This window comes from Neomonachus schauinslandi, chromosome 4 (assembly GCF_002201575.2).
Source record: "Neomonachus schauinslandi chromosome 4, ASM220157v2, whole genome shotgun sequence".
In the NCBI taxonomy this organism is placed as follows: Eukaryota; Metazoa; Chordata; class Mammalia; order Carnivora; family Phocidae; genus Neomonachus; species Neomonachus schauinslandi.
The window spans coordinates 180288702-180313065 of NC_058406.1; the positions used below are offsets into that span (position 1 = coordinate 180288702).

The 24364-nt window shown below is 47.3% G+C and overlaps 1 protein-coding gene across 1 annotated transcript in view; it reads right to left on the reverse strand.

The window, feature by feature from the left end:
• ZFAT (zinc finger and AT-hook domain containing) overlaps window positions 1–24364 on the reverse strand; it is a 197194-nt gene that overhangs the window by 94760 nt on the left and 78070 nt on the right. Inside the window, exons 6-8 of the mRNA XM_021688474.1 lie at window positions 20730–22180; window positions 19724–19956; window positions 677–764 (exon numbers count right to left, since the gene is read on the reverse strand). Coding sequence (XP_021544149.1) covers window positions 677–764; window positions 19724–19956; window positions 20730–22180 — 1772 coding nt within the window. The remainder of the gene's footprint in view (window positions 1–676; window positions 765–19723; window positions 19957–20729; window positions 22181–24364) is intronic.

Below are 24364 nucleotides of genomic sequence, written 5' to 3' on the forward strand. Positions count from 1 at the left end.
GGCGGTAGAGGGGGACAGGAAAGTGCCAATGACCTGAACACAAGGGGCCAGGGCAGGGAGAGCAGGGTATGGGTGGGGTACGGGCGGCGCCCTTCCCCAGGCAGGGAGCCCCCAAATCCTCCCCAAGGATGGGACTCCACGGAAGAACACAGAGAATAAACGGGAATTTGCAGAGTACAGGAAATGTGTCCCAGGTCAGGGAAACGGAGGTGTGACAGGCATGAATGCCCAGGTAGCTCATGCTTCACACATCTGAGGGGGCAAAGAGACCAGTGTGGGGAGACCCGAGGGGACGGTCACTCCAACTCAGCAAGGCTCCTCAGCCTGGGAGCACACACCACTCACAGACCACCATGCTGGGCAACCAACTTTTCATGGGCCCCCTGGGAGTGGTGCTAAGGTCAGACCTGCTTGTGAGTGACCCACCCAAAGGCATTCCAAGTGAACGTTAAAAGGGAGGAGGGAGATGGGAGTGTGGGGAGACAGAAGACCAGATGAAAGGATAAAATTAAAGAATTAACCCCCCAACATTAAATAAATGTAATCGTGTCCCTCGAATTCACTCATCCTTTATCCCCCTTTATTCCCATTTTGTGCAGTTGATACATACTGCTGTGTTTTAAAGTAAACATAAGCACTTTAAAATCAATCTCCTCTCCAAAATGCATAACCTTACCAGGATGGTTGGTCTTGATATGCGACTTTATCAATCGGTCTTCTGAAAAAGACTTTTCACACACTGGACAAGAATAACTCCTTTTGTCCTTAACAGAAAGAGAGCATAATCAACGGGCTGTCTCATTTAAACCAGGGCTCCACGGAGAAACCACCACCACCACCACCACTGCCGCGGCCACCGCCACCACCTCCACAGTGCACCTCTGCAAACACGTGACATGCGCCTGCACCTGGCCCCACAGCCCGGAGAGCTCAGGAGTGCTGGGGACTGGTACCGGCTCCATTTCGGAAGGGAGGGACGGGGCTTACAGCTGACGGTCCGCTGGAGGTGGCCAGGCCAGCGGAGGGCAGGGCTCGGCCTTGAGGTCTACCACGCAGACCAGCGCTGCTCCATGACCCAACGCGTATCATGTCCTCCAGTGCTCTCTGCGTGGTGTGTGGGGGTTTCATAGAAGTTATTTTACTGAGATTCACAACCACTTTCAATTGACAGGCATTATGATGTTCACATTACAGATTAAGAAACAAGGCCAAGGGTGATGAGCCCAAGTCTGAGAGGAAGAGCCAGCATCTGAACCCGAAATGCCCACCCCAGGCTGCTCCCACGACTCCCAAGGCCCGCGTCCCACTGAGGCCACAGGTAAGGGGTTCATTCCACACTGCTCCTCGCTTCACTGATCCAGCTAGCTGCCATGCTACATTCTCACCACGGGGGAGGCTCTTGTGAATGATCAAGCTATAGCTTTTGCTCACCTTTTCCTTCAGCTCACTATAGGACTATTTCAAATGCCAACTTCCCCCCCAAGGGTGGGTGTTATGGGTTAAACTGTGTCCCCTGCAAAATTCATACTGAAGTCCTAACCCCCAGTACTTTAGAATGAGACCTTATTTAGAAACAGGGTCATTGCAGATGCAATAGTTAAGATGAAGTCATGGTGGGCGGGGAGGGGTGGGGAGGCAAATCCAATATGACTGGTGTCCTGGTAAAAAAAAAAAAAAAAAAAAAAAGGGAAACTGGGACATGGACATGCACACAGGGGATGCCATGCGAAGAAGGAGGCAGAAATCCAGGTGACAAGTCTGCAAGCCAAGGAACAACAGAGATTGCTGGCAAAACACCAGGAGCTAGGAGAGAGGTGAAGAACAGACTCTCCCTCACAGCCCTCAGGAGGAAGGAACCGTGCAGACACCTTCATCTTGGAATCCTGGCCTCCGGAACTGTGAGACAATAAACATCGTTGTTTATGCCATTCGGTGGGTCGGGGGCCCTGGGGGCTAATTCAGGGGGTGAGCAGACGAAGGGGAAGGGCTGCAGCGGGCCTCCACCTGCGCTATGGGTGCTTCAGATGGGAGGGGTGGGCAGAAAGCACAGAGCTCTGTGTGCGAGTTTGCTCCTGCCCACCGTGAGCGTCCCTGACGGGGACGACAACCAAATGAGGCAGCATTAGTGCAAGCTCACCAAGCATAGAAACACCCACAAACCCACAACAAGCTGCGGAGTGTGACCTACGTTAACAAATTGCACGAGCCCACAAGCAACACAGGCCCGTGACTGCAAGGAAAGGTTGTGGGCAGTGTGTGTTCCGGAGGATGTTAACAGTCCCTGCTCACCTGGATATACAGGCACACAAATTCCCACTATTTACTGAGCATCTACGAGGAGCTCAGTATTGCACCGAGTGCTCCCCATGTCATGGTCAATAAGTAAGTCACCCCAAAATGCAGTCTACTCACACGCTCACACCAATAAATAATGATAGCAACAACAGCGACCCTATAAGAACTTACTCATGCAGCATGCTGCACTCTACGTACCACACCCTATGCGGCATTTGAGAAGCTGTCCAAGGTTCACACCACACCCAGAGAGTAGAGGTGGGTGTCCAAACCAGACCTCTGTACTCCAGAGTTCCTGCTCCTATAAAACAGTGACTAGGAGTATGGACTCAGGGCTTCGAGTCCTTATGTTCAAATCCTGGTTTCACCACTTATTAGCTGGGAAACGTTGGGCAAGTAACTTCACCTGTCAATGCCCTGGTTTCTTCATATGTAAAATGGCAATAAAAACGGCCCCCTTGCTAGGAGGAAAAAGGAAATTTAAAACACATAAAGTGGACTTCCAATTTCCAGTCCAGCACATAAGAAGCTTGGAAGTCCATCCTAACAACAAATGAAATGTTGGACAAACTGAAAAAATAACTCTTCTTAATCCATAAGACATGAGGCCACAGGGCAAACCACTGCCCCCCAAGCTGGAGAGAATGCAGAGAATCACAACTTCTTGGAGCACAAACTCACAGGCAGAAACCTCTCTGTGAACCAGGACCAGAGCAGGGAAACTAGGACTAGAACTAACGAGCTGCCAGAAGCTTGCTGTGGATAACTTTTTTGAGTTTTGCCTCTAGGAGCTCAACCTTGTACTGACATGAGTATCAGAGAGAAACCCACACTTCCGCTTCCCGCAAGGAGAAGGGAAAAGGAACCACTTTAAAATACACCACAGTATTCTATTCCTCTTAACGAGGCCAGCCTCCAGGTAGGAATAAAGATGGCGAAGGAGTAGGGGACCGTATTTCAACTGGTCCCCGGAATTGAGCTGGATATCTACCAGACCACTCTGAGCACCCATGAAATCAGCCTGAGGTGTAAGAAGATCCGGATCTCTACAAACAGAGTATCGCGGGTGGTTGGTTTCGAGGTACAAAGCAGGGAGCCATGATTCCCTGGGCAGATGGATAAACAGCAGCGGGAAGGAGCCTGGCCGTGGGGATCCTACACCACCGGTGAGCGACAGCCTCATGCACTGGGGACGGGGCACAGACTCGCAGACCAGTAGCGGCAGGGAAAGGACTTTAGGGCAGCCCCTGGGGCAGAAACCCGGAGTGACGGGGTCACATGTGCAAATTGGGAGCGGCTGGCCATATTAGAAGCACAAAGGGCAGAGACATGCCCCGACCTGGAGGCAGGACTGGGAGCGCTGTGGAGGGGCGCACAACCCAGGACGATGCAGTTTATAGCAGCACAGACAGAAACGGAGACAGTGTGGCCTGGAGAGCTCACTGAAGAACAGACTGCGGTCTCTCTGCTCTGAGGCAGAGGGTTGGAAACAGTCTCTTCTGCTCTGACTCGCGGAAGAGACGCAGAAAGCCTCCAGGGAAAGCCCCCAGGGAACAAAAGCCCCAAAAAACTGATTCCCACTGAGCCAATCCCCCGTGCCAGGGGGGAAAGGGCAACTCTGCCCAAACAGGGTTACCTGAGTAATAGCACAACAGGCCCCACCCCCAGAAGACAGGCTGGGAGAACAAGAGGTCATCAACCCTAAGGTCCCTAGAAAACAGGAGCATCTTGCTCGTGTTGTGGTCAATAATTTGGACTCTATACATTCCCTCAACCACCCCTCAACAGACTGACTAGGAGGAGGAGCCCCCAAAATAGGAAAGACTCAGAGATTATGACTTATGCCGCAGATTTACAAATGGATGCAGATATAACCAACATGTCGGAGATGGAATTCAGGCTAGCAATTGTGAAGACAATAGCTAGAATGGAGAAATCAATTAATGGCAACATAGAGTCTCTAAGGGCAGAAATGAAAGCTGAATTGGCAGAACTTAAACACGCTATCAATGAGATCCAATCCAATCTAGATAATCTAACAGCTAGGATAAGTGAGGCAGAAGAACGAATAAGCAACCTGGAAGACAATATAATAGATAAAAAGGGAAAAGAGGAGGCCAGGCAAAAACAACTCAGAATCCATGAAAACAGAATCAGAGAAATAAGCAGCACCATGAAGTGTTCCAGTGTCAGAATAATTGGAATCCCGGAGGGAGTGGAAAGAGAGAGAGAGGACTAGAAGATGTATTTGAGCAAATCGTAGCTGAGAACTTCCCTAATCTGGGGAATGAAACAAACATTCGTCTCCTAGAGGCAGAGAGGAGCCCTCCCAAGATCAAGGAAAACAGGCCAACACCCTGGCATGTAATAGTAAAACTTGCAAATCTTAGAACCAAGGAAACCATCTTAAGGGCAGTTAGGGGGAAGGGATTCCTTACATACAGAGGGAGGAACATCAGAATAACGTCAAACCTATCCACACAGACCTGGCAAGCCAGAAAGGCCTGGCAAGACATATTCAGGGTACTAAATGAGAAGAACATGCAGGCAAGAATACTTTATCCGGCAAGGCTACATTTAGAATGGATGGAGAGATGCAGAGCTTCCAAGACTGGCAGAAACTGAAAGAATATGTGACCACTAAGCCGGCCCTGCAAGAAATATTAAGGGGGGTTCTATAAAAGGAGAAAGACCCCAAGAGTGATATACAACAGAAATTTACAGGGACAATCTACAAAAATAACATCTTCACAGGCAACATGATGACAATTAATTCATATCTTTCAATAATCACTCTCAACGTGAATGGCCTAAATGCTTTCATAAAACGGCACAGGGTTGCAGATTGGATAAAAAGACAGGACCCATCCATATGCTGCCTACAAGAGACTCATTTGGAACCTAAAGATACATCCAGACTGAAAGTGAAGGGATGGAGATCCATCTTCCATGCCAGCAGACCTCAAAAGAAAGTTGGGGTAGCAATTCTTATATCAGACAAATTAGATTTAAACTAAAGTCTGTAGTTAGAGACACAGAAGGACACTATATCATTCTTAAAGGGTCTATCCAACAAGAAAATCTAACAATTGTAAATATCTATGCCCCCAACATGGGAGCAGCCATCTATATAAGCAAACTGTTAACCAAAATAGAGTCATATTGATAACAATACGTTAATTGTAGGAGACCTCAATACTCCACTCTCAGCAATGGACAGATCATCTAAGCAGAAAATCAACAAAGAAACAAGAGCTTTGAATGACACACTGGACCAGATGGACCTCGTAGATACATACAGAATATACCTCAGAATAAACCTAACCAAAGAGGTAAAGGATCTATACTCTAGGAACTACAGAACACTCATGAAGGAAATTGAAGAAGACACAAAAAGATGGAAAAATATTCCACGCTCATGGATCGGAAGAATAAACATTGTTAAAATGTCTATGCTACCCAGAGCAATCTATACCTTCAATGCCATCCCAATCAAAATTCCAATGACATTTTTCAGCATGCTAGAACAAACAATCCTAAAATTTGTATGGAATCAGAAAAGACCCCGAATCGCCAAGGAAATGTTGAAAAAGAAAAACAAAGCTGGGGGCATCACGTTGCCCGATTTCAAGCTATATTAGCTGTGATCACCAAGACAGCATAGGACTGGCACAAAAACAGACATACAGACCAATGGAACAAGAATAGAGAACCCAGATATGGACCCTCAACTCTATGGTCAAATAATCTTTGACAAAGCAGGAAAAAACATGCAATGGAAAAAAGACAGTCTCTTCAATAAATGGTGCTGGGAAAATTGGACAGCCACATGCAGAAGAATGAAACTCGACCATTCTCTAACACCATACACAAAGATAAACTCAAAGTGGATGAAAGACCTCAATGTGAGACAGGAATCCATCAAAATCCTAGAGGAGAACATAGGCAGTAACCTCTTTGACATCGGCCACAGCAACTTCTTTCAAGATACATCTCCAAAAGCTAGTGAAACAAAAGCAAAAATGAACTTTTGGGACTTCATCAAGATAAAAAGCTTCTGCACAGCAAAGGAAACAGTCAACAAAACAAAGAGGCAACCCACAGGATGGGAGAAGATATTTGCAAAGGACACTACAGATAAAGGGCTGGTATCCAAGATCTATAAAGAACTTCTCAAACTCAACACCCAAAAAACAAATAATCAAGTCAAAAAAATGGGCAGAAGATATGAAAAGACACTTCTCTGAAGAAGATACACAAATGGCTAACAGACACATGAAAAAATGTTCATCATCATTAGCCATCAGGGAAATTCAAATCAAAACCACATTGAGATACCACCTTACACCAGTTAGAATGGCAAAAATGGACAGGGCAAGAAACAACAAATGTTGGAGAGGTTGTGGAGAAAGGGGAACCCTCCTCCACTGTTGGTGGGAATGCAAGTTGGTACAGCCACTTTGGAAAACAGTGTGGAGGTTCCTCAAAAAGTTAAAAATAGAGCTACCTTATGATCCAGCAATTGCACTCCTGGGTATTTACCCCAAAGACACAGAAGTAGTGAAAAGAAGGGCCATATGCACCCCAATGTTCAGAGCAGCAATGTCCGCAATAGCCAAACTGTGGAAAGAGCTGAGATGCCCTTCAACAGACGAATGGATAAAGAAGATGTGGTCCATATATACAATGGAATATTACTCAGCCATCAGAAAGGATGAATACCCAACTTTTACATCAACATGGATGGGACTAGAGGAGATTATGCTAAGTGAAATAAGTCAAGCAGAGAAAGTCAATTATCATATGGTTTCACTTATTTGTGGAACATAAGGAATAGCATGGAGAACATTAGGAGAAGGAAGGGAAAAATGAAGGGGGGCGGAAATCGGAGGGAGAGATGAACCATGAGAGCTTACGGACTCTGAGAAACAAACAGGGTTTTAGAGGGGAGGGGGGAGGGGGGACTGGTTAGCCCGGTGATGGGAATTAAGGAGGGCACGTACTGCATGGAGCACTGGGTGTTACACAAAAACAATGGATCGTGGATCACCACATCAAAAACTAATGACGTATTGTATGGTGACTAACATAACATAATAAAATTTAAAAAAATAAAATAAAATAAAATAAAATAAAAACAAGGCCAGTCTCCAGGGGAATCCAGTTAACCACAGCCTAACCTGCTGGGGTATTATCAGAGACAAAGCTACCTGGGGGAAGGGAAATGCCCACCTCCAGCCTCCTACTACATCCTTCCATGTGTGAGAAAGAACATACCCAAACCCAGATCACTTTAGCCAGCCTTCCCCACATAAAGGGGCTGGAAAAAAACCGAGAAACACTAGAGAAGTTCATGTCCAGGGGCAGAGGCTTACCAAGAGACTGAGACCTAATCACAGGATTATAAAAGGATCCCCCTCCCCCAAAACTTACCAATACATTAATAAAAGCCTATTACAGTTCCTTGTACCCAGTACATCCTGTCCAGCTGTAAAGGAAAAAAAAATTACAAGACACACTAAAAGGCAAAACACACAGTTTGAAGAGACAGAGCAAGCATCAGAACCAGACTCAGATTTGGCAAGGATCCTGGGATTATCAGACTGAACATTTAAAACAACTCTGATGCACATGTTCAGGGCTCTGCTGGATGAAGTGGATAGCAGGCAAGAGACATTGCCCACAATGAAAGCAGAGACATGAAAATTCTCAGAAAGAACCAACAAAGAAATGCTAGAGATCAAAACCACTGCAACAGAAGTGAAGAATGCCTCTGAGATGGGAGTAGTAAGAGACTGGCCACAGCTGAGGAAAGAATTTCTGAGCTTAGGGGTATCTCCAAAGAAGCCTCTAAAACTGAAAAGCAGGCAGGAAAGAAGACTGATGGAAACAGAATAGAGCATCCAAGAATTGTGGAACTACAGAAGTAATATGCATGTAATGAGAATATGAGAAGAAGAAGAAAGAGATAAAGGAACTGAAGAAATATTTGAAACGATAATGACTGCGAATTTCCCTAACAGGATGTCAAATGCCAAAACAGATCCAAAAAGCTCAGAGAACACCAAACAGGAATAATACCAAATAAACTACACCTATCATGTTCAAACTACAGTAAACCAAAGTTAAAGAAAAACTATTGAATGAAGGCAGGGTTGGCGGGGAGGACACCTTATCTCTAGAGGAGCAAAGATAAGAATTATACCCAACTTCTCAGAAACCATGCAAGCAAGAAGAGAACAGAGTGAAATATTTACAGGGCTGAAAGAAAAAAACACCAACCCAGAATTCTGTGCCATGCAAAAGTATCCTTCAAAAATAAAGGAGAAATAAAGACTTTCTCAGACAAACAAAAATTGAAGGAATTTTTTACCACTAAGACCTGTCTTACAAGAAATATCAAAACAAGATAAAGTCAGAAACTTGATCTGCATAAAGAAAGAGCACTGGAAAAGGAAGAAGTGAAGGTAAAATAAAAACTTTTATTTATCTTAATCTTAATTGATCTAACAAAGTTTGTTCGAAATAATAACAGCAACAAGGTATTCAATAATATATGCTCTCTATATACATATGCTTATACAAAAGTGAAATAAATATCAACAATGATACAAGGGGTACAAGGAAGGAATAAGGATTATTTTGTTATTACAAGGTACTTAAACTGTCCATAAAGTGGAACAGTGCTATTTGAAAATCAACTTGGATTATATATAAATGTATACCACAAGTTCTATGGTAACCACCAGAAAAAATTTTTTTAAAAAGTACAAGTAATATACTAAGAAAGGAGAGAAAATGAAACCATATAAAGTGCTGAATTACAGCTACAAATGAGGGGTGCCTGGGTGGCTCAGTCAGTTACATGTCTGCCTTTGGCTCAGGTCAAGGTCTCAGGGTCCTATGATCAAGCCCCTTGTTGGGCTCCGTGCCCAGTGAAGAGTCTGCTTGTCCTTCTGACCCTCCCCCTGCTTGTGCTCTCTGTCTGTCTCAGAAAAATAAAATCTTTTAAAAATAAATAAATAAAACTACAAATGACAGAAAAGAAAAAGACTGGAACACAAAGGAACATAGAACAAGGGCAACAAATAGAAAATACTAACAAATATGATCAATATTAATTCAACTATATCAATAATCACTCTGACTACCAGTGATCTAAATGTACCAATTAAAAGACAGAGATTGCCATGCTGGATCAAGCAACAAGATTCAACTATATGTTGGCTGTAAGAAAACCCCTTTAAATTTAAAGACACATGCAGATTAAAAGGAAATTATACCATGCTAACACTAATCAAAAGAAAGGGGAAGTAGCTTTATTAATTTCAGACAGAACAGACTTCAAGGATGATTATCATTTATAAAAAGGGACACAACATAATGCTGAAGGGGTCATTCTCCAAGAAGACATAATAATCCTTAACATGTATGCATCTAACAACAGAGTCACAAAGCATGAGGTAAAAACTGATAGAATGGCAAGGAGAAAAAGATGAATCCATTACTTTAGTTGGGAGACTTCAATGCCCCTCTATCAGAAATGGACAGACCCAGCAGGCAGAAAATCAGTGAGGACACAGTTGAATTCAACAACACCATCAATCAACTGGGTATAATTGACATCTATAGACTACTTCATTCAACAACAGCAGAATACACATTCTTCTCAAGGTCCCATAGAACATTCGCCAAAATAGACCACATTCTGGGCCATAAAACAGCCCTCAACAAACTGAAAAGAATAGAAATCATACAGAGTCTGCTCACAGACCCCCCCCAAAAAAATAAAAATAAAAATAAACTAGTAATCAATAACAGAAAGATAGCTGGACTATCTCAAAATATGTACAAATTAAACAATATACTTTCAAAAACACAAGTTGAAGAAATCTCAAGAAAATTTTTTTTAATTTTAACTAAATAAAAATGAAAACACAAGTTATCAAAATCTATGAAAAGAAACAAAAGCTGTATTTAGAGGAAAATTTATATAACATTGAATGTATAATATCAGAAAAGAAGAAAGACCTAAAATCAACCATCTGAGCTTCCACCTTAGGAAGGCAGAAAAAGATGAGTAAATTAAATCCAGATTAAGTGGAAAAAAAAAATTGAAATTAGAGCAGAAACCAAATAAATTAAAAATCGGAAATCACAAATACCATAAGATTTCACTCATATGTGAAATTTAAGAAACAGATGAACATAGGGGAGGGGACTAAAAAAGAGAGAAGGAGACAAACCATAGGAGACAATTAACTATAGAGGACAAACTAAGGTTGCTAGAGGGAGGTGTGGGGGGGATGGGCTAGATGGGTGAAGGGTATGAAGGAAGGCACTTGTGATGAGCACTGGGTGTTATATGTAAGTGATGAATCAATAAATCCTACTCCTGAAACCAATATTATACGATATGTTAACTAACTAGAATTTAAATAAAAACTTGAGAATACATACATACATACATACATACATACATACAGGAAATCAACAGAGAAAAATCAACAAAATCAAAACCTAACTCTTTGAAAAGATCAATAAAATCATTAAGCCTCTAACCAGGCTAATAGGCAAAAGAGAGACCACAAGTTACTAATATAAGAAATGAAAAGGGGGACTTACTACTGAAAGGGGGGACATACCACAGATCCCCTGAACATTAAAAAGATAGTAAAGGAATACCACGAATAAGTCTATGGCCACAAATTTGACAATGTAGATGAAACAGACAAATTCTTTAAAAGACACAATCTGCCAAAACTCACAAAGAAATAATCATAATGATCCTATCTCTATTAAAGAAATGGCATCAAAAATTAATACTGTTCCAAAACAAGGGGTGCCTGGGTGGCTCAGTTGGTTGAGCATCTGACTCTTGGTTTTGGCTCAGGTCATGAACTCAGGGTCGTGAGATCAAGCCCCGCCTCAGGCTCAACGCTTAGTGAGGAGTCCGCTTAAGATTCTCTCTCCCTCTCCCTCTCCCCTCGCTCATGTGCACTCTCTCAAAATAAATAAATCTTTAAAATAATAATAATAATAATCTTCTAAAACAAAAAGTACCAAGCCCAGATGTGTTCACCAGTGAATTCTACCAAACATGTAATTATACCAATTCTCTACAATCTCTTTTAGAAAACAGAAGCAGAAGAATTAAACTTCCTAACTCATTCTACAAAGGCCAGCATCACCCTAATACCAAAAGCAGACAAGGACATTACAAGAAAAGTAAATTACAGGCCAATATCTCTCACGAACAGAGATGCAAAAATCCTCAGCAAAACATTAGCACATCGAACCCAACAATGTGTAAAAGGAACTATACACCACAACCAAATGGGATTTATCCCTGGTAGCCAAGGCTGATTCAACATTCTAAAATCAAATAATAAATCCATCACACCAGTAGGATAAGAAATAAAAATCACATGCTCACATCAATAGAAATATAAGAATTTGATAAAATCCAACAACCATTCATGATACACAATCTCAGTAAACTAGGAAGAGGTGAGAACTTCCTCAACTTGATAAAGATTATCTATAAAACACTTACAGCTAACATCATACTTAATGATAGAAGCTAGAAGTTTTCCCACTAAGATTAGAAACAAATCAAGGACCTGTTTACTAAGTGAAAGAAGCCGATGTGAAAAGGCTCCAGACTCTATGATTCCAACTCTACGACATTCCGGAAAAAGCAGAACCATGCAGACAGCAAAGGATCCACAGTGGCCAGAATGTGGGGGAAAGAAAGGGATGAACAGGTGGAGCGAGGAGGATTTTAGGGCGGTGAAACTCATCTGCGCGATGCGATAACGATGGATGCATGTCATTATACATTTGTCCACACCCACAGAACGTACACCACCAAGAGTGACCCTGAATGTAAACTCTGGACTCTGGGTGTTACTCGTGTGTAAGTGTCTGTTCATGGACTGTAACAAAGGTACCACTGTGGTGTGGGATGTCAACAGTGGGGTAGGCTGTGCCTGTTTGGGGACAATGAAATCTCTGGACTTTCTGGTCAATCTGCAGTGAACCTAAAACTGTTCTAAAAAATAAAACTTATTAAGAGATAGCACACATAAAGTGCTTAGAATCGAGCCTGGCACTCAATAAATTTGACAGAGGTTGCTGATGTGGCTGCGGCCTTGCTAATGCAGCTCGGCCTCAGCTGAAAGTCCTTCTTGTGGAATCTCCAAGCAGGGGATCTGAGTGAGCACCCTCCAAAGCCCTTTGTGGATTAGCTGCTGCTGTTGCAGGACAGCTCCAGAGACGGTGTTCCCTGGAGCACACTTCAGAGAATGGTACTTAGTATTCAAAAACAAAAACAACACCTAACAGAAGTCCCTCTGGACCATCAGTCTGGCTGCATGTCCCACCAAACATCTGGGTTCCAAGCGATGCCTGCCAAGCTCAGGTGTCCAAGGGGTCCAGGCAGCTCTCGTGACACTGTCCTAGGCTTCGTGCCTAGCCAATGCCACAGACTTCCACCCAGGCTACGCTGTGGGCTCAGGCCTTCTAAAGGTGCTCCCGTCACTGTCCTCCTCTGCCCTTGACCCTTCCAGGTCACCCCATCACTCCCTGAGTCTGCACACAGGAACTCGTGCTCACAGGCCATGTCTGAAAGATGCCCTGGACCTGGCGGGCATCCTGGTGGAGGATGTCACCACCCCCACCTGCCCCCAGTGCCCTCATCAGCAGAGATGATGGATGCGTTCAGTAGGGCTTGGAAAGAGTTTACAGTCCTCTCCCCTAAGTCCTTGCTATTTGGTTTTTTTTTTTTTTCTTTTAATCTCTGATAGTCTGAAAGCAATTTATCTTAGAGCTTATCTGGTCCCCTCATTTCTTGATGCCTTTGAAGACTGTCAGAAGGACACAGGCAGCAGGATACAGGCGGCAGGAGGAGGGGGCACTCTTAGGACTCATTCATTTATTTATTTTTTCCAAGCCTCAGTTCTGTACCAGAGATGAAAACCCAAACTGACACAGCAAACTTAAAACGAGTGGCTGTTAAAAGAGTTCCTGGCAAAGACAGAGAGTAAGAGGCCTGCGCAGTAATGACAGTCAAGGAGCCCAGCCCTCGGAGTTTGTTTGAGCCAGTGGAAATGGCCTTCAAAGCAACAAAGGACCCTTTGAAAAAAGAAAGGCATCAGCAGGAGTCTGGGGTGTGGGGTGCAGGCATTGCCCCAGGGCTCAGGCTCAGGCTCAGGCCCCCCGCTTTACCCCTGGGTGGACTCCGCCTTGGTCTATAGCTTCTAGGGCAGGTGCCTTGGCCCCCAAAGCAACTGGGCAGTTCTCAAGTCTGAAACTAGCAGTGAGTGGAGAATATCAAGCCTGCCCCCGGCCACCAAGTGTATTAACTACCAGGTAAGTACTACTCCTATAAAGTATGTGAGTCAAGTTTAAAAAATAGGGTGGGAGATTCAACTCTGAACAATCTCTCATGAATAAAAGCATGGTGATGGTGTCCACTGTCCTCCATGGACTCACTCACTCATTCCTCAGACCTTCCAAAGGCCCCTGTTATGTGCCAGGCATTGCACTGAGGACAGAGGTATGAGATACTGGCCCTGCCTCCAGGGGCCCATGAGCTAGTGAGAGCTGCCACCACACAGAGGCAGAAAAGGTGACACTGAAACTGTGACTGATTTGAACTAGAAAAAAAGCCTGCCCCCTCCCCGCCCCGCCACAAAAAAACAAAAAACAAAAAACAAAAAAACCCAAACATGTTCCATTTGGGATTTCGACTCAAGGACCCCGCCGTCCATTGAAAGCAGTTGTTTTGCCAAGCGAGCCCCTTCAATCCTAGACCCCCGCCTTGCTCACAGAAAGCTGCATTTTAGACGCAGGAAGCTCTGGGAGCCCGAGGTCTCTAGCACTGTGGATACGCACCCAGACAGGGCCACACAGAAACAAACTGGTCTGTGACCACGGAGCAAAAAAAAAAAGAAAAAGAAAAAGACGAATCCGTTGATTTCCAGAAAGATATTGGAGGTAGCTCCCTCTACTTTCTCTGTGCTTGGCTGGCAACATGTTACTTTACTTCCAGCAAGTATGAGTAAGATGTTTTAAAGGTGTGTACCCTTGTGGCCAAAAACAGAGCACACATTTTTCAAAGGCAGGGACCAAGAGCTAATCTAAAACGTGTGTTGAGAGACCATCCCGCCCTGGACAGACGGATGCTCCTCCGCGCCCCGCTACTACCACTCCCCCCCGCAACTACTAAGAAGGATGAGCTGGCTCAGACCAGCCACTCCCCCGTGCACCTGGACCTGTGGGGAGTCCCTCACAAACACCATCTCACTAAATTCCCACAACAACCCGGAGGCGCTTCACAGACCAGGTTATCAGAGAAGTTAGGAAGTGAAGCCACACCCTATAGGTGGTCGAGTTAGCAGGTGACACCAAAACGTGCCCTGTCCCCAGGGCGGGCGTGTGACTGCTACACGTGCCCTCAGATCAGATGGTCTTCTTAGAAGGAGCGCAAGCTGGAGATGAAGTGTAAAGACTGACATACCGTGAGCATCCACCATATGCTCCATTTCCTACCATTTCAAATGTATCTATCAGGAGGGACCTAAGGGGCAGATTCCCAGGTCCCCCTCAAACTACAGTGGAGGCATGAGCCCAGCAACCTCTCACCCCCATGCGATTCTGATTCAGGAAGTCATGAATTACATCAGCTGGGTCAGTAACAGAAACTTATTTAGAGGGACCCACAGGAGGTCACCCATTTAACATTGCCATCTGGAACACACAAGCAAACACACTGATATATAAACATATTGAAACATGGAAAACGGGGGCACCTGGGTGGCTCAGTCAGTTAAGCATCTGACTCTTGGTTTCGGCTCGGGTCATGATCTCAGGGTCTTGAGATCGAGCCCCGTATTGGGCTCTGTGCAGAGTGTGGAGTTTGCTTGAGATTCTCTCTCTCCCCCCTCTGCCTCTGCCTCTCCCCCCACCAAGCCCGCGCCCATGCTCTCTCTCTCTCTCTAAAACAAGTAAATCTTGAAACATGGAAACAAAGGTCTCAGAAAACAACACTTAACCTCGGGTAGAGATGCCTAATGCTATTCTATGGCATTTCATTTTTTAAGAGATACTTACTAGTTGTGACCCACTAAACTGTTCCACAACTAAACTGTTTCATGGCCCAGGACCTGTGGACCGCAAAAACTGATCTGGGTGTTCCACACATTTTCTAATTTACATGCCATGACCTTGACAGGCCAGAGACGGTACCTAATTTTCATGTTACAAATGAGAAAGCGGAGGCTCAGCAAATGTCCAAGATCACAGAGGTGGACATGGGGTCTGAGCTACAGCCCACCAGAGCCCAAAGCCCCTAGCATTAGAGACATCCTTTGAGTCTCCCCTGCACAAACTCTGCACAGTGCTGTAAAAAGGAGGCTTGCTCCAGCAACATCATTAACTACCACCCTTGGCTGGCTCTCCACATTTCCTTGATGCTAATATAGCCCTGACTATACGTCACACCACCTAGTTCTTCAGGAAAGAGAGTATGTGGTGGGAGAGACCATACTAAATGTACTCACGCCTTCTGATCATTGAGTGCATCATTAGCAAAGACATGGTTAAGAGTCACAGAAATAGGAAACTCAGCCAAATTATCCCAGGGTCCTATTGCAACTAGAATGGACCTGGATGGAGGCCCATTTGGGGTGGCGCAGGGGTTCAATTTAAAATTTCCTTAATTTTGCACTGCATGGGAATCAGTTGGATCAAATGCCAAAGTCCAGCCAGACTTTTAACACACCTGGCCCATCTCTCCGGGGCACAACCAAGCCCCAGGCTGATGTGAGGTCACAACAGCACCACTCTCCCAAGCCAGGTAGACCCTTCCCTGACCAGAGTCCTCTGTTCAGCACCTTTACATCATGAAGCTCATTCGTGTTTACCCTCACCACAACCCTAAGAAAGCAGGGTATATACTCACTCTGCCATTATTTATAAATTGCATGATCCCCTTTATATAAAATCTCCAGCCAGGCCAATCCACGGAACTAGAAAGCAGATTAGCAGCTGCCTAGGGCTTGGGGAAGGGGAAAGTAAGCAATGCTAGCTAGCAGAAGATCTCCCCACCAGGTCAACATTTCCCTGGTAACTTCAGCTTCATTCCAGAAATAATTTACAGGCTCAAAAGACAAATGTTGTCTAAACTCCAAATACTAGAACCTGTTTTCATAAATGATGCCATCTAACTACGTTGGCAAATGAGTCTGCTTGCTTCATGGAAACGTTGTCAATATCCTGGTATAAACCCAAAAGGCTTCCCCTCGGTGTGTGCTGCCTACTCTGCTGGGAGCTCCCCCCTTGCCACTCCCTTGGTCAAATCCTACTCATCAAGCTCAGAACCCCTCCTCCAGGCAGCCCTCCTTTACCTTTACCTTGACTTCTCCAGGGCAGTGTGGGAGGGGAAGGGCACTTTGTGTTGGCCTCACTTAGCGTCCCTCATTGCTATGCTGTCCTCTTATTTAGTGCCCCCCGCTCCCCGAAACAGAGCATCTTGAAGGCAGACGGGGGTCATACCCATGTCTGAAATCCCAATGCCTGGCTCGCAGAGGATGGTGCCTCTAGCCTGCGTCAGCGAGCTTCAGGGCACCAGGAGCACATTCACCTTTAAAAGTGCCTCAAATGGAAGAACTGCAAACATCAGGGAGGAGAATCACACTTTAACAACTTCTAAGAAAATGTGAGTGTTGATGAGAATCAGGATAACACCCTGTGTTTACAAAATCAACAGAGTCATGCTCCCTTATTCCCGCTCTTCTCTCGCGGAACTCTCAGGGACATTCCGTTATCATAGCACGAGATACAGCACAGAAAGTATCCACGCAGCCCCTGCTCTCATGGGACAAAATCGACCTCCAGCACGTTCCTTCCAACGGTGTGCAAGTGTCCAAGAGACCTGCCAGAGGGGCGTGGCTGACATTCACGACCATCTGCCCTGACCAAAGTGTGACCGGGGGTGAGCTACCAAATGACTGTGCAGAAGGCTCCTGATCTGCCCTGCGGAGGAAACACTCCCACCTCCTGGAGGTGGCACGAGAATTATGAAAGGGGGGCCCGGACCACAGGATGAGAACCGACACCGTCACTCCCCTTTCCCCTACACGCCTTCTCAAGTGTCAACACTGCAGACACAGCTTCTCTGAAGGAAGATTCACAACCACAGAAAGTTGAAAAGAGAAGCTTCTTGAAATGCCGGTTTATCAAGGGGCGCCTGGGTGGCTCAGTCATTAAGCGTCTGCCTTCGGCTCAAGTCATGGTCCCAGGGTCCTGGGATCGAGCCCCGCATTGGGCTCCCTGCTCGGTGGGAGCCTGCTTCTCCCTCTCCCACTCCCCCTGCTTGTGTTCCCTCTCTCGCTGTGTCTCTCTCTGTCAAATAAATAAATAAAACCTTTAAAAAAATAAAATAAATTAAATAAATAAATAAATAAATGCTGGTTTATCAAGATAAATGAAACCACATGAAATCGGGGCTTAAGATCTTAGGACGTGTCCCCAACAGGCCCTGCTGACCATGAGGACCAGGGATGTGGCCAGGAGGCTGAGCACTAGCATCCAGAGGCAAGAAAATGCCTGGGCTGGACCTGAGTCCCTCTGACACAGGCTGACAGACAAGGGAAAAACAGTCCCACACACTGAAGGGCTCTTACAACTTCCTCTTCTGTGTCAGCCTTCAGCCTCTGTTTCAAAGTCTCTCGATGCAGAGCAACAAGTCCCCAAATGATAAGTAGAATAAATACTAGCAATTCTAATAGTGACATATGGTGCTTACTCGATTTCAGGCTTCCTTCGAGACATTTACGTATATTCTCTCACCTCACCCTCCCGAGGATCAGTAACCTGAGGCACAGGGCAATTACATGACTCATCTTGAAGTCAGATGCATGCCAATTGGGGAAGCCAGAGCTAAAACCCACAGTCTGGTTCCTGGTCTTAACTGCTACACCCCAAGGCTGCCCCCAGCACCCTGTCCCCATGTTGGCCGCCCTCCCACTTGACTTCATATGCGTTTCTAGCAAAGTTATCATAATGATTTCTGCCATCCCAGTGTCCCCCGCCCTGAGACAGTACCGGACACACGACCAATCTAACAGCAATTCTGTAAGGAAATAGGAAGAGCCTGCCTCCGTGTCCTACTCAGAAAGAGAGAGAAACAGGCGCTAAGAGGTCCCAGGTGACAGGCAGTAGCGGGCACAGGGTTGACAACACAATCACTGAGCTAGGTTCTTGTCAGAACATTCCACCTTATCCTCCCAGGAACCCGGGAGAGCTATATGCAGAAATAAACATACACTGTGTCTGCAAGCATATATCAAACGTGTGTATGCAAATGTGTGTACATGTGTGTATAATACACATATATGTAAATATATACGTGCATATATATGTAGATATACACGTTATGTGTAGAATATGAATATATACTTTTTAATATATACTACATACAGAAGGCTGCCGAGTCTCAGAAAGGACAAGTGATTTGCCCCAATAGCCACAGTCCGTATGAGTGCTGGAGACAGTATCGGCAGGCATCTAACCCCGAAGCACGGGCCCTGACCCACCCCACTGCTCCTACAACACCCCGACTTCACCCGGAGTGACAAAGCGCCACAGCGTGAATGATTTCCATGCCAGAACACAGTGGAAGCACACAGTGGAAGCACACCAAGTTTCCGAAGCCTCCTTCTGTGCTGTCTGTGGAATGCCATTAAAGGAGAACCACACCTGGGGCCGGGGATGGGGGGACCTCCTTTATAACCTGCAGAAGACTCAAATCACGCTCGGGTGTCAGCCCCTTGAGTGACATGAGAATTTGCAAAAATAAACAGTCATTCATTATGTTACATCATCTTCCACCAAAGAGTTAAACAAGTTTTACCGTTATGAATATTAACAGCCCCTTGGATTAAATTATCATTTTTTTTTTTTTTAAATAAAAATGCTTCACAATCTCTCGCAAAGAGTTGACAACCAACCCCACAAGAGGACGGCAGCGGTCATCACTGTTTCGCGCGTTCTCCCCGTGAACCCAACACTGCCTACTGCTTCCCAGGCACTATCGAACTGAGCTCTTATTACTAGTCCCTCTGTTATTAATAACTCTTTATAACGTAGTTTAACAAATCCTTGCTTTATTTCTCCTCTGCAGATCTTCGGTAGTTTTTCTCTAATGCTGAAAAATCTGCAGAGAGAGGAAATTTGTTCAACCGAATCATCCTGCGACATCTGAGACTCTCCCTGCTAAAGGAATCCTGGGGTGAAGCATTCTGGGAAGCGAGGAGCCTGCTTGCGTGCTGGGCCCCAGGAAGCAGGATGGCGCCACACGCACCAAGGCTAGAAAGCGGGGAGCACCCGGGGTGGATGGCGCAGCCGCAGGCTTGCTACTTACCAGCTCCGTGTGAACTTTCAGATGCGCCTGCAGCTTGTATTTATCTGGAGTGTTGTAGTCACAGCCGTCGGTGGGGCACTTCAGCAAGATGTTACTGTGTTTCTGAACGACATGGCGCTTAAGGCAGTTTTTGGTGATGGAGGAATAATGGCACTGGGAGCAATGATACAGGTGTTCCCGCGTGTGGGTGCGCACGTGCATGTCAAAGTGCACCTGGTACCAAAAAAGTTTGCCTAAAAAGACATCGTCACGTGAGAACGGGCAAATTTCTTTTATACTGAATTTGATTTTCCCGTTATGATTTTTTTTTTACTATTCTATTTAGCTCCCTCTCCAGCCTGTCCAGGTCACCCTTCACACCTTCCTCACTTCTGTCTGCAAATTACTACTCAGGCGGAAGGTTGTAGACCTTAAGGTGCTGCTACGTCTGCGTGACGTCAGAGCTGGGAGGACGGAAACAGTGCTTGCTGAGGACCAAGGACAGCGCCGAAGGGCTGTGCGCGTGCGTAAGCCAGAGTCTCTACACGCTACTGACACCCAGGCCAGAGCCAGGCCTCCTACGGCCAGGGCCTCCAGCAATCTGGGAGACTCAGAGACCAGGCCTGCACCGTGAGCCAGAAGGGCTCTATTCGGGGCTCCCTACAGAGAGCTGCGCTGACAAGGCCACAACTTCAGCTACACTTTACACCTGTCGTGTGCCAGGAGAACAATTCCCCTTCGTTCCCGTTCTGGCAGAGGGCGTGGGGTAAACCGCTGCACACGCCGGACCATGCCGGTGAGGCTAACTGTCCAGTCCCCCTGGCTGCCTCCACAAAGACTCCACGTGCTAAATGGCAGCACCTGCTGCTATCTACAGATGAAGAAGGGTAGCTCATTTAGAAGCGGTTCTTTGCAAAGAGATATGAGCTTGAATCAAACACGAGGGGACCCAAAGCAAGCTGGGGACAGGCGGGGCTGCCAGGAATGGAGCTCAACCGGCTGCTTGCCCAGCTCTGCCTCTCCTTACCACAGTATTCACACTCCAGGTCCCCGTACACCTTCCGGATCCTCTCACATAAACCGGTGTTCATCCGTCTCTTCTGTAAACCATCCAGGATCTTCATGAACGCGCTGATGCCTGCCCGGTGCTCAGAGGCAGGCATGCAAGAGTCAGGTTGGGGCAGGGCCAGGTACCTTGCACCCGCTACCAGAGCAGGGTCTGAGGCCTCACCTGGGTTTGACCTGAGACACTTACTAGGGTCTGGTCCCTCGGGTGGGGGGGCGGCCACTTCCTGCCCCACCCCCGGGGGGCTCTCAGCACCCCGCATGTCCTGGTTTGCTTCTGCGCTTCTGGCCTCAGACAGCAGTGGTGTGACTTCTTGGCCCTGAGTCTGGGAGGAGGCTCTGTGCGGGGCATCCAAGGTCTCCTTGGGAGCAGCGTGAGCCTCGGCAGAGGAGGTATCATTCTTCAACAAAAACCGATCGGAAACCACCGAGTGCGAATGAAGTTCCGCGGAGTCCACAGCAGCTTCCAGCTCACAGGGTGGCAGGGAAGCGCTTTCGGCCTGGGGAGTGGCTAAGTGCACAGGAGAGGCAGGCTCTTCCACAGAGTCTTCCGGCTCCTTCCGTCCCTCCTCAGGCTGAGCATCTCCGGAGCAGGCCGCCTCCTTGGGCGCATTCACCCCCTGGAACACAAACTCTTCTTCTGCCAGCTGCAGCTGGCCCCCCAAGGCTTCCTGCTGGATGTCCCCGCCAGGCTCCAGGAGGCAGAAGCTCTGGTTGATGGAGCTGGTGAAGACCCCGGTCTCCTGTGCGGCCCCATGCGCCTCGCGGATGTGGGCACGCAGCCGGATGGAGCTGACGAACTTCTTGAGGCATATGGCACAGACGTACACAAAGGGGTGCTTCCTGACGTGCAGCTCCAGCGCCTGGTACTTGGTGGCCCCGTGGCCACAGAGCTCGCAGGCAAAGGGCCACTTGTCCCCATGCACCAGCATGTGGCGGTCACGGTCCAGCTCATTCTTGAACTTGCGCTCGCAGATGTGGCAATCGTAAAGCAGCTGCCGCTTGCCCTCCCTGGTCATGAGGCAGAGCTCCTCCAGGGCCTCCTTGACCTTCTTGTCCTGGGGGTCGTGCGCGTCTCGGATGTGCTTGATGAGGTTCTTGACGTCCGAGTACTTCTTCTTGCAGAAGCGGCAGTGCTGCTTGATCTTCTTGTGCACGCGCTCGATGTGCACCTTGAGGTGGCCCTTGCTCAGGCAGGTGAAAGAGCAGTAGTCGCAGGCGAACTTCTCGCCAGTGTGCTTGCGCAGGTGCACGTTGAGGTTGGCCTTGATGGCGCTGGCGTAGCTGCATTGGGGGCATTTGTAGGGCTTCTCGTTGGTGTGGATCCTCAGGTGGGCCTGCAGCGAGTGCTTGAACTTGAAGACTTTGTTGCAGTACTCACAAGTGAAGATCTTGAGCTGGGTGGGCCCTAGCCTAGAAACAGACGACAGCACCGTTACCGTGGGAGACGCTGCACCCCCCTAAGGACCTTGGATTCCTTCTTAGGAACCCAACACCAAAGGCTCACAGTCAACTAAAGGGCCCTGCGCAGGACCGCGGGGCCGAGTATGGGTCCCTGTTCTTCAGGGGCTCCCAGTGTGGGGGAGAGCAGACAGGTCAACACCTGGTTGCACGCCAGGGTGGCCAGTGTGGACAGGAACACGTGCGGGGACAAAGAGAAAGAGACATCTAACCTGCACTGGGCAGTTGGGCAACGCTGAAGAGGAGATGTCTGAGTTGAGGCTTGCAGAACAAGATGAGGGAGGCAAGAGGAGAGAGAGGGAAGAGGGATGCGTCATTCATAACGTACACAACGACCAGCTGTGCCCCAAAGCTGACCTGGATGTATTCCGGCTATGTGACCAGTCATCACGGAATGAGCTCTGACAGCTCCGTCAGACCAGATATGATCTGCTTGGGTCTGTTCCACAACTGCAACAATGCACGCTTGCCCGCCCGTTCAACCAGCTGTCGGGGGGAGCCCTCTGCCCTTTGCTCCCACTCATAGTGAAAGTCCCGTCCAGGGCAAGTGAACTGGCCTATCTGACTGGGCACCTGGCCGACGTGAGCCAAGCTCCATGCCTGCCCTTCTGGTGACAAAAGGTCTGCCAGGGGGCGGGGTGGGGGGCAAGTGCTCGGCTAGGAGGGCCTGCGTGCGCCTGGCCAGCAGCAATCAAGGACTTCCGGGGGGGGGAGTGGAGGCAGTCAGGTGCCCAGGAACGGGAACCTGCATGTTGATGTGCATCACACTATGTCCCCCGCAACTCCATCAGTAACTGAGCTGATGCTCCAGTCCCCATCGCCCTCCTCCTTCACCACAGCTAGTTCGGCACTCACACGGAGAAAAGAAGACTGCTGTTCAACTGCCATCCATTAAACTCACAAACCACTTATCAATGACTGTCATCTAAGAATACCTGCCGGTTTGTTTCAGGCACTGTGTCATTTTTTGTGCATGTGATGGAGAATAAAAGCATGGTCTGCCTCATGGATCCTTTCTCTTTCAATATGGTAATGAGTATGAGATGGTCGTAACAGCTAATACTGAGTAGGTGGTACTCCAAACCCTACTGGTACACCCATTGTAAGGATGACAAAACAGAGTCTCTGCCCCAGGTTATACAATGAGTAAGTGGTGAAGCCAGGACTGGACCCGAACCAGACTGAGCCTCTAGAGCCTGCACATTGCTCCTCGTCCTCTATAACGCCTGCAAACAGCACACCCACCACTCCGCTCCCCAGTGTGACCGCACGCACTGAGAAGGCCCCCTGTATGGGGCTTCCAGTGCCTGGAAGAGCCCTGCCTCACTTCTGGAATCAGTGAATGATGGTAACCAAAGTACTGCAGCAAGCAGCAGGGACAGGAATTGGCAGATGAGCCAGACAAGTAGGTGAGGCTTCCTCACCTCCACAGCTGCTCCCTCTGGACATATATCCAGGTTGTCAAAGATCCTCAGAAACACTGATCATCACTAAGTGCTGTTAATCAGACACCATTAGGCTGTATCCACTGTAACTGCACAATCTGTATTTATGGAACTATCCATACAACTAGATTTGATCAACACAGGTTGCCTTGTCTTTAAATTAAAAATACTTAAATCGAAGGGGCGGAGCAAAATGGAGGAGTAGAAAACCTGGATTTCGTCTGGCCTCAGGAATTCAGCTGGGTAGGGATCAAACCATTCTGAACACCTACAAACTCAACAGGAGATCGAAGAAAAAAATAGCAACAACTCTCTGAACAGAAAAGCAAACACTTTCTGGAAGGAAGGACGTGCGGAGAAGGGAATCCGAGGCAATATTCAGGAGGATAAATGGCGGGGGAGGGGGCCTCCGTAGGCCGCTTCCGGCAAGCAATAGAGCCACGGAGCACAAAATCGGAACTTTTAGAAGTCGGCTCCGCTGAGGGACGTCACTCTGGTGGCTAAGCAGGGGGTGGAACCCTCGTGGGACAGTGTGGTCTCAGGACCCTCGGGGTCACAGAAAGACCGGGGGTGCCTGAGTGCGGCAGAGCTCCCAGGGATCGGAGCGTGGAAGCCGGCTGCAGAGACGGAGCCGAGGAGCGGGCTCTCAGCTCGGGGTTGCCATAAACCATGATCGACAGCATAGTCGGGC